We start from the raw sequence: 11676 nt of genomic DNA, 5'->3' as shown, positions 1-11676 counted from the left end.
CAAGTTCACATGGGAAATCTGCTTACGACGTGATTGGAGGACATTTTAAAGAGACTAGCAGCTAGAGCCAGTCCTCAACTACTGATGTTACAACAAATTCGTACACCCGAAGCCCTCTACCAATGGGATGCCTATAAGAAATAACTGCAACTAACTTTTCAGTGAACTTTATTTCGACTATGACTTCGTGCCAATTTCCTGTAGATTAAAATAATATATATTTTAGCTGCACGTTTTTGCGCGGTTATTTTATACACGAACCTTTTAGCTAAATAAATTTTTTGACAAGCTTTTTTTTTACTTTCACCTGTGTAATCAAATCTTGAAATCCATTTTTAACCAACTTCCCGATGAGATAGAGACTTGAAACTGCAAACTTAGCTCAGAACCCGCTGACAATGTAGTATGCAATATGAACTAATTAGCTAGCTGGCGCAGGCGATATTTGAAAACCCGTATTATGGTTCGATTTGGTTCATATTGATAACGTGTATTACTTAGATGGAAAGAAATACCTCCACCTTTTTTAGTTTTTTTTAACAACTTATAAAAGCTTGTTAAAAAATATTACTTTTTATTATTAACTAACAGGCATCTGTTCCTTTTCGAGGAATGAAGTGTTGATATCAAGGAATGAAACCGAAACCGTAACCGTTTAAAACCGTTTCGTTTTTCAAAACCGAAACCGAAACCGTAACCGTTATCTTGACCTGAAAAGGAACGATACCGAAACCATTTCAATCACTTTCCAGAAATTTACAAAAATAATAAATAAAAATTTCTTTGAAATAAATGATTTATTTAACCAAAATCAGCAACATTTTGCTAAAATTCTTGTTAAGTCCGCAAACATATTCTGAGCGCTCAGAATATATGAGTCGGAAAGGAGTCCTAGGTAGGTAAGAAATATGAGTTTCAAAAACAAACATTTTTTTACTATTATATGAATCTTTTAGGAGTCATATATGATCCAAGTTATGAGCCAGCACTTTGTGCCAGTATAAAAACAATAACGACTAGAAATTTATATCTAAACTTGTTTATACAGATATGAAAAATAATTAGGAAGGAAAAATAAACAAAATTTAGCTGCAGCAACTGCTATTACATGAATGCTGCAATATATGTACATGTATATGTATGCGCAGAGGTTTGTATATAAATATGCAACAGTATTTGAAATGAATTCCTTGCTAAAGTAAGTTCATTAAGAGAGTAAGTTCATTAAGAGAGTTGAAGAATAAAGCCAATAAAAGTCACATAACAGCATACAATGACAATCCGAAAGTAGGCATTTATGAGGCCAATAAGAGTCATTTAAGAGCTTCAAAAAGAGTCCAAAATGAGCCGTATATGAGGCCAATAAGAGTCCAATATGACTCATATTGAGGCTCATTTGATGTATGAATTTAAGCTCATATAGGTCGACCTTCGCAGGAAGGGCACAAAGGCTCCGAAATGGGACTCCTTAAAGACTCATTTATGACTCCAAATATTTGCTGGGAAGTAGTAAATAAGTATGGCAAGGTAACTTTTCGCAAAAATCTGCTGATGACTTTGTTGTTGTGAATCGATAATCGATTAATTATATTTAAGTAGTTTCTTTCCCGTACGCAATGCGAGATCCCGCGTGTGCCCAAAATAGCCCAGAAATCATGCCTGTACTCAACAAAATGGGTAATAGAGAGCGAAAATTCGAGCGTATTCGATCGTAAGTGTATTCTTCTTCCTGCCCGAAACAGCCCGAAATTTTCTCCGAGTAAAAATGGATAAAGTGTCAAAGTGCATATCAGCAGTATTGTGTTGACATGTTGCCTGCATTTACTTGGTGCTTTTAAGGAAAAGTGAATGGCTTGTTGATGTATTTTCAATCTATGTACTTAAAATCAAATTTGTGAAACCAAAATTCAATTTCTAAGTGTTTGCATTTAATACCATGTTCTGACCGACAGCCAAAACATTTTTCCTTCATTTTCTTTTCATTTACAACCTTTAACTTTCATTCTTATTTTGCTTTGGCCAGGCAATTCACAATAAATCCGAAATGGCGTATTAAAGATGATAAAATATGACTTCCACTTTGATAAATAATCGAAAAAAACTAGTTAAGACACCGACTGGAATGAGTGGAAAGTGAGTTTTCAAGTAGTTTTCAGCGAAAACTGGTTTTCGTTTAACAGATTTTATATGGACGAAAACACAAGTTTTAGGTCTAAAACCAGTTTTAGCAACGAAAACATGTTTCCGATGTCGGTCAGAACATGGTATAAGTGACAAAAACAAGAACAACGTGAATACTGTTCTAGCTGTGGGCACGAAATGTGGGTTTTTGCGTTTCCGTACTTCTGAACTTTGTTCCATTTTTGAAAGAAAATGTTTCTCTTATTCTCTAATTACCAAATCCGGTCCGGATTGTTAGGGAAAGACCTAGTGTTGATATTATCAGTGAACTGTAATTTTCGATTTTCTTTCCTCAACGTTTAAGACATTGTGATTTAAATAATATCGACAAAATTTCTGTGAAAAGACCGAAACCGGAACGAAACCGAAACCAAAACCGAAATAAATTTTGAAGAACGAAACCAAAACCGAAACCGAAACACTTGGCAAAACCGAAACCCAAACCGGAACGTTATTTTGAATCGGTTTCATTCCTTGGTTGATATCTCCTGAGTGGTACAGAAAAGAAAAAAAATAGGCATTGCCAGATTTAGAAAATATGAATACTCGTGATATTGATTTGCGTACTAGTGCATGAACAGCCAGATGATCAAAGCCATTGCGCAGTTGGCGAATGTGGACGCCAATCAGTTGTAGAATGTTTGTTGTAAGCTTCAGAAAATTCCAACAAAAGTTTGTGCGAAATCGACAGTAATGAAGTGCTTTCTATTGTAACTGAAGCGAAACTCTAGAAATTGCATTAATTCAAGAAAAAATTCTGTGTTGCCATCGTATCACAAAGTCATTTTCTTGGGTTTAGTTTAGTTTATTTTTTAGTTAAAATAGCTTAGTTTTTTAGCTTAAATTCAGCCGTACCATACCTACGACCTTTTAATAAAAATCTGTTTATTTTGCAAAACTAAAATTTTCGGCACATCTATTTTTCGAACCACCAACCTGAGATATTTAGCGTTTTTATATAGTAAAACCAGCAGACCCGGCGAACTTCGTCCCGCCCAAAGTAAATTTTTTGTATTGAAATTTTCTCTAAGAGTATGGGATTGATTTCATATATCTCCATACTATTTTCGAGTAATCTACCATGGGAGGTGCCACATATCTACGGTAGATCTTGAAAATCTGACATCAGATTCATAATCAGCAACCCCAGAAACCCACTGGAAACGTGTTTTAACCCTTGACAATTTTTAAAACATTCCGTATCAACGTTTTAATTTTAGTACTTTTTTTTTTAATTTGATCGCCATATTGGATCCGCCATTTTGAATTAAAAAAAATTGACTTCAGATTCGTAATCGGCGACCAAAAAACCCCTCGAGTGCCGGGTTTCGAACAAATCCAATAATTTAAAAAAAGATGGACTGCCATTTTAGATCCGCCATTTTGAATTTCGAAAAACTGACTTCAGATCCCTAATTAGCAACCCCAGAAACCCCCTGGTAACAAGTTTCAACCCATGACAATGCGTAAATCGTTCAGTATCAACGTTTTAATTTTGCTAGTCTCTTTTCGAGAGCATATTTTCGGGCACTAGGCCCATTCTAACTGCCCAAGACAGGTATGTAATTAAAGGAATGTTCCCCAATAATACCAGAGTAATTATATGTTAAAAAAAACTTTAGCTGCATTTTAACATGTCAAGGAAATAAAAAAATTGAGAACATCAGCGTTTTTATAAAAGCCCGACCAGCGCGACCTCTAAGAAAACTTAAAAAAAAAAAAAATACGTGTCTCTTTTTTTATCACAAATAACAATATTCTGATGTAGCGTTTATGTATTTCCAAAAAAAGTGTTTTTATGAACCACTCTAATACACACCAAAAAAATTTCATTGAAATCGGTTAAGCGGTTTCGGAGATTAGCGAAAATACACACAGTGACACGGGATTTTTATATATTAAGATATCGTAAAATTTGCAGCCTCATTGCGTAAGTCGTAAATTAGGCTAAATTGTACGACTCGACAACAGTAGCATTGTCTATTGTCGTACTGAAATAAATAAACGACCAAAATCGTCGAAAACTATACAGTGCTGCCAAGTTTTTCCGTTTTAATAGCCTAGTCGAGTGGAAATTTTAGGCAATGACGTGAAATTTTCGATCCGACTCGACTCTCGAAATACGACTTGCATTCGACACGACTCTCGCAATGAGGGTATTTGTATCTTTCGAAAACACCAATACATGAGAGGTCAACGTGGTTATTGTCCGATGTCATAAAGTTGCAAAGAATTTTTTAATGGGGCTAACAGTAATTATTGTGCTAAGTTAGGATGAAATCGTTTAGGCGAATACACATATTTCATAAGTGGGCTTCAACTGAATACTAAATTTTTTTCTTAAAGTTTTGACCGTTACTCCATACAAGCTGCACCACTGTGCAATGTGGCATTCCTCTTCAAGATAATTGGTTGTTTTTCCGAGCTCGCTAAGATCCATACAATAACTTCTTCGGTGGCGGAACGGCAATGTTGGCACGTGTCAGCTCTCTAGCCCAACTACCTTCTAAACGCAGCAGTGAGAGTCGATTAGCGAAGATGCAAGCTGTCGGTGTTGATTGCAGCTTTTCATCAGCGAGATTTCATTGAGTTGTTATACGTATAGAATAATGGAAGCGATTTATCATATGATCGCTCTGGTTTATCGTTTTTTGATCCTTTGTGAACTGAGTAAGTTTGTACGTTAATTGAAGACGAAAGCATAATGCGTGACTTCTATTAAATTATTTGTCCTGAACATTCCATATTGGATTTTGTTAAGTGAAAAATTAAAACCCAACAATAATCTCGAATCTAAAATCCAACGGAGAATATATGTATGTATATATGTATTTTATAAAGATTTACTTCGTTGGAAATGAATTCATCCGCATCAAAAAAAATTNAAGCATAATGCGTGACTTCTATTAAATTATTTGTCCTGAACATTCCATATAGGATTTTATTAAGTGAAAAATTAAATCCAAACAATAATCTCGAATCTAAAATCCAACGAAGAATATATGTATGTATATATGTATTTTATAAAGATTTACTTTGTTGGAAATGAATACATCCGCATCAAAAAATGTTCTTGCTACTTATTTCTCTTTAATTTGATTGAAAACTTGTGTATTTATTAAAGCTTATTTGCATTGAATGAAAAATTAAATTAAAGGTATTTCAAGGTATATAAATAAGTATTAGGTATTTATAATACTACATTTGGAATGCGAAAGCATTTGGCGATTTAACCATTTTGCCATTGAAAACTATGTGCACAGACATACGCTCGTTGTACAGCAAATTCGGCAAGAGCTGAAAATATATTTATTTTTTATTACATACATATGTGTGTGTCATTAGAAATAAGGCAAAATACCTTTGGGGTAACAAAAAAGTATTGTGCACGCCCAGTTTGGGTAGTTTCTTTAACAAGCATTTCAAATATTTTACGCTCATTATTTGCATCCATGCCTTGATTTATTTCATCGACACAGCTGAAACATTATGTAAAAATCACTTATCTATAATTTCAACATAAGCTGAGCATAATGTTTTTTACCGGAATGGTACGTGGGTAATGTGTTGTAATGACAGCGTGTAAGTCGCGATTGCTACTGCTCTTTCGCCCCCGGATTGAGTGTGTCGGTCAAGCGCCTGTAGTTGTGCGTTGCTGCGATACTGTACCATTATTTGTATACCATACGTATCGTAATCAAACTACACGACAAAAAAGATTATGACCAACGCTACTCGTCAATAAGAAAATACATTTTAAATCTACCTCTTCTCGCCTAACCAAGTTTACTTCCCCTACATAACCCATAGAAGTCATAAAATCGCTGAAATGTATGTTTAGAGTAGTGACAATGCCCTCTATTTCGGGATACCAGCCGTCATGCAGAGTCCGAATCTTCGTTGCTATATCCTGACGATTGTGTTCAGAGTTCTGCATTTCTTCCTTTAGTTTTTCTATATCCGCACATTTCTGTTTATATTCTGCAACAATCTAATTTGAAAACACAACCGATTATAATACGTTTGCCAATAATTCTCAAAATCCAGAAACCCACATTTTTGTCCACATCTCCCATGCATTCCAAACGCGCTTTAAATTCGTTGATAGCTTCCTTCAGTTCATCCATAGTATCTGGCAGCTGATTGAAAAGTTCAAGTGACTTACACTCTCTTTTAGCCTTTCTAGCTTCTGCAGTTTTGGAATCAAGTAGCTGTGTTGTCTTTTCCATTGTTCTGGTTATTGTTTCGACCATACGCTAAATATGAAAAACAAACTAAGAGTTGATTTTAATTTTCCATTTATTATATTCTCCTACCGATGCTTGAGCTTTGCTATCTGTCGTTTCCCTGATAGTGTTGATGAGCTCTTCGTTCTCTTGCTTAAAAATACGCTCTTTCATAACTGCGAATTTTTTGTTAAGTAAAGCTTGTTGCAGGCTCTTTAAAATCTCAATTTTTTCACTTTGAAGCTGCATTATTTCTTGCAGACAACTTTTCACTTTTTCGGAGAAAGTTTTTTCCAACTCGGGCAAATCTGTAAAATTAAACGAGGTAAGCTATGTTGAAATATTATAGAATATTAACTAAAGACTTTTTTAACATACTGATGACGTTGTTCTTTAACTGTTTCACTTTATCATTTTGCCGTCGACATTTCTCTTCCAATTGTCCTCTCTCCGCTATCTTACCCTCAATGGTACGGTTTCTGGCCATTACTTCTTCGCGCTTCACATTGGTTTCTTCAATTTTATTTTCCAAAGCTGTACGCTGATTTTTTAGTGCATCACTGCCACGCTTTAGTACACGTAGCCTTTAAATGCAACGAATTATGCTGACATAAAATAACATAAACAATATAGTTATTTTACCTATTCTCATCCTCTAAAATCTGGTTCGTATTTCTACTAGTCAACAGATTTTTACCTATAATTTGATTTTGTAAAATTGATTTTTCTCCTGAATATCTGGATACTTTAACGGAGTACAGTTGATCGCCTAACATAAATGTATGTACATATAGCCAAAATTAATATTTGATTTAAGAAGGCGATAAAGACTGATAACATTACCCCCGAAGAAGAAGTTTATATTATTCGGAACGTCATCAGCTTTCTCATTAACAGCAGATGAACCAATCGGTATTCTATGAATGCCATTCAAATTGCATAAATAATTAATTATGGCCGGCGGGCCGTCAATCAAGTCAATTAAATATGCAGTAAAGCCGCAGGATCTAGTAAATCGAAAATTAAACTATAAATTCAACAAAATGGGTTAATGATTAACTTGCCTTAAGGAATCTATTGATACATCCGCACGGTAATTTATTTTACTAGCTGGCGGAGCATGGCCAACACTAACTTGTAATTTTTGTTTAACGCATAACTCATTGACCAGCAGCGAGACATCTTCTTTGTTTTCGCAAGTGAATGCAAGTAAATCTCGAATACTTATTGTGTTTTCGAAATACTTTGCATGAGCAGGATCCCGTACACTCAGCTACAAAATATTTAAGCGTTCATTTCGAAATAAAAAATTTTAACGAATCATCTTTTTACCTCCAATATCATTGGATTATATACACGGCCTTGAAATAAATCCTTATGATCATTTAACCATTGTACACCTCGATACACTTCGGGGTATTTCTCTCGTATTAACTAAAACACAAAAGATTTCTAAATACAAATTTTTATGGGCAGCCTCTTTATCACCTGTAACTTTTGCGCATGAACATCATTTGCACGTTCAAGTCTTCTTGTCAATAAACCAATATCTGGCGTATACTGTTCATCTAATTTGCTGTTAATTTCCGAACGGGTTTTCATATAGCCAGCTAGCTCTTCCTTCAAACGTTGAAGCTTTTGAGTAAGTGCTAGTTTTTCAGATTTCCAGTCTTTATCCGCATCTATATTCTCCTTTGCCTTCGTTAGATCATCAAGAAAAAGTCGCAATATTCTAGTCTCATTTTGTAATTCATTATCATAATCCGCTTTCTCTCGTTTCTTTTTCTATAAAAACATTTCAGTTTCGATAAGCATAGTGTGTTTATGATTTACTAATTGAACTTACTAAATATGTAGTTCGAGCTTGTTCGATACGGTCCTTTAGTATCTTTATTTGCTCTTCGATGCGCTGCTTTTTAGCTATAACTGTTTGCTCCTCTCGTTCCTAGTTTTAAAATAAAAAATACGTCTTAGATTAAAGAAACTTATATATGCAAATATATCAGTACTTTTGAAGCAATATCCTTAGCAAGTTGTTGAGACGTTTTCGATATATCATGCTGACGCCGAATAATGATATCATATTTCTTCTGTTCTTCTTCGAGTTTTGTTTTAGCTAGCAATAGATCTTTTGTTTCTTGTTTTTTCTTTTCATCCAAAGCCCGCACTTCCAGTTGCAATTTTTTCGCATGACAAACATCTAACTTATTCTGATATTCTTGCTGCTCATTGAATCGCTCTAAACGTTGGCAAAGTCTACGAAAAAGTATAAATATGTATGTACATAATTTAATACCAATTTAATCTTCGAAATTTGCTTTACATATGGCACTGCGCCTGCAGCTGTTCCAATTCTTCTTTTTTCTTTCTGACGCCATCGGCTTCGTTTGTTTGGTTGAGACGTAGTTTTTTTAGTTCATCGAAAGTATTTAGTGTTTCTGTGCTACAGACTGAGTTGATGGTATTAAAAAAGATTTTTTGTGGATCCATTTTAGCGAAATCCTGCACACGGTCCTGTGGCAGGAATTGGCATAAATTGCCTATTTGTATCTTGAATTCCATTATAGCAGCTAAGTAGTTTCTCTCTGACACGGTGTCTTCTCCGATTTTATAAGTGGATTTACCGCTGCGTGGAAAACATCGTTGGAATATAGTCGACTTGTTATAAGTTTCGCGGAAGATTTCAACTCTAATCATGGCCTCATCGCGCCCATTTTTAACATAGTCACCAATTGAACTCGAACGGGAAAGTAGTTCGGGCTTTCCGCCTAGCCCTAAAACTATGGCCGCAACCAGCGTTGATTTGCCGGTCCCATTAGGCCCGATAATAACATTCAAATACTCGGTAGGGTGAAAAGTGCATTCCCCGTAGGTCCTGAAATTTTTTTTTAAATTTAGATAATTAATTTCGCATCTTTCATATGCCTAGTTTAGCTGATAAATTACACGAAATTTTTGCAGTAGACGCTTTTGATTTTCCCTTTCACAGCCACAATTGAATCATTTTCCAGCTGTGGAATTTCACGATTCGCACGCCGAGACATCATCCATATATTAACGTAAATATTCAAAACACTGCAAAACTTTAAAATTGCGCCTTTTAAAGAAATATCAGACAAATAAATTGTGATGAGTTTTCAATACCCATTACATCAATAAATATGTATTGGTACCAGTACTTCCTTTTCGGTACCCGATTCCGATTCGTAAAGAGCGAAATACACCACCCAGGAAGCTTCACAAACCAACCAGTGTTGATATTTTAAGTACAATTGTACTTTTTTCAGTACAATTAGTTTTAAAAAATACAATTTACCTATTTTAGTACAATTTCAACATCAAACATACTTTTTGTGCAAACGTTGAAATCTATGCCAGCACTTTGATTATTAATCCGTTTGCGTTTAAGTAAATGGACATACAAACATTTCATATTTGGTACGAAACGAAATCCAAAATTGTAATTTTGCAAGTAAACGTGATTGTTGATGGTAATATTGGTGTTGAGCGTTGTGGTTATTGCGATTTTTTTTATCGCAGAAAATGAAGTAATTAAGGCTGTGTGCGAGTTGACCTTAATTTTTACAATTTAGGAAAACAGCTGCTAAAACCGTGCAAGTTCGTTTGACAACCTAAATTGTTTGTTTTGGAATTTGAATTTGTTTGCTTTTAATAAATATATCTATAAAATGAATAACTTTGTGGTAGCTTTGGGACTATTTAACAATATAATAAATTTGCAGCAGAGAAGGAGGATGCTCCATCCATCGAATTACACATATACTTATCTGAATGCATAAATCAAATAAATTTATACTTACATCTTGTTGAATATTTTCTTTTTTGTGTCATAGCAATGATAAAAATTATTTAAAACATCAAAAAGTCGTTGTTCACTTAATCGCTCGCTCAAATATATTTGACTGTTCAATTTAGGTTGAAAAGTATGCTCGCAGAAAATCTAAATTGTTCCTATTAACTGCGTTACAGGGAATTTACATGAGGCGATTTTTCAGGCGATTTTTAGTTGAAAGCAACCATCGCCTGGTGTAAACAGCCTTTCAACTAATCGCTTAAAATGAAAGTTGCGTTCCCTAACTCGCAAGAAGTTGCAAGAACTTACAGGAATTTACCAGAAAGCGTTCCCGTACTCTGTTCTCTGGCTTCTTTTGCTTTTTGACAGTTTTACAGGTTTTAACACAGAAAAGTTGGGGAACGCAACTAAAGTTGGTCGGCTCCGTACTTTCGTTCAACTTTTGGTTCAACTAATCGCCTGTGAAAGTTGAATCATGTAAATTCCGTATTACCGACAGTTTCCAGTGATTTAGGATTTTTTCTATTTAGGTAGCAATTTAGGCGTACTCGCACACATCAGATAACTCGTGGCCTTAACCGAAACCCTCCCTGTGAGAGAACGATTCTAGTAGCGTTGGACTTGTCAAAGGCGTTTGACACCGTCTGCCATTCCACGCTACTAGAAGATATAGAGGCCTCCCCTCTCTCACAGAGGCTCAAACGGTGGTCGGCAAATTATCTGAGTGGTCGACATTCGTCGGTAATATTTAGAGACAAAACGAGTAAGCAGCGAAAAATAAAACAGGGGGTTCCTCAGGGTGGTGTCCTTTCCCCGCTACTGTTTAACTTTTATATTTCAAAGCTCCCTCAACCACCAGAGGGAGTCTCGATTGTCTCCTATGCCGACGATTGCTCGATCATGGCGACTGGGAATGGAATTGATGACCTGTGTTCGAAAGTAAACGGCTATCTCTCCGAACTTTCTCGCTTCTTCACTGCAAAGTGTCTAGCCCTCTCCCCTACGAAATCCTCCGCGACCCTGTTCACAACCTGGACGAAGGAGGTCAGGCTACCGCTGGGGATTCACGTCGATGACACACCAATTCCGACGGTGAATAACCCCAAAATACTCGGAGTAACATTCGACAGCCTGCTCTCCTTCTCTGCGCACGCAACCGCTATTGTCAATAAAGTACAGAGCCGCAACAAAGTCCTCAAGTCGCTAGCTGGCAGTACTTGGGGCAAAGACAAAGAAACGTTGCTGGCAACATACAAGGCAATAGGCCGGCCGGTTTTAAACTACGCAGCACCAGTGTGGTCGCCGGGGACTAGTAGGACGCAGTGGACGAAGCTACAGACGGTACAAAATACAGCACTCAGGACAGCGACTGGATGCCTCCTGATGGCACCAGAACACCACCTCCACGACGAGGCAAAAATGCTCCCAATTAGGGAGCACAACACGATGATCTGC

At 36.0% G+C, this 11676-nt stretch overlaps 1 protein-coding gene across 1 annotated transcript; it reads right to left on the bottom strand.

Moving 5' to 3' along the window:
* Window positions 1-5272: 5272 nt before the first annotated feature.
* SMC5 (structural maintenance of chromosomes 5) lies at window positions 5273-9607 on the bottom strand. The gene is made up of 16 exons (XM_017628959.1): window positions 9354-9607; window positions 8731-9282; window positions 8417-8663; window positions 8254-8352; window positions 7896-8192; window positions 7740-7841; window positions 7472-7680; window positions 7251-7414; window positions 7050-7176; window positions 6786-6991; window positions 6498-6715; window positions 6237-6437; window positions 5948-6172; window positions 5726-5883; window positions 5543-5660; window positions 5273-5478 (listed from the first exon to the last, which is right to left on the bottom strand). The coding sequence occupies exons 1-16, from the start codon at window positions 9452-9454 to the stop codon at window positions 5380-5382; spliced, it is 3123 nt and encodes a 1040-aa protein (XP_017484448.1). The 5' UTR covers window positions 9455-9607; the 3' UTR covers window positions 5273-5379.
* Between the last annotated feature and the right edge of the window lie 2069 nt (window positions 9608-11676).

This window comes from Rhagoletis zephyria, unplaced genomic scaffold (genome assembly GCF_001687245.7).
Source record: "Rhagoletis zephyria isolate East Lansing unplaced genomic scaffold, Rhagoletis_zephyria_1.1 Rzeph_scaffold_06386, whole genome shotgun sequence".
Classification (NCBI taxonomy): Eukaryota; Metazoa; Arthropoda; class Insecta; order Diptera; family Tephritidae; genus Rhagoletis; species Rhagoletis zephyria.
This window is presented reverse-complemented; position numbering and strand designations above follow the sequence as displayed.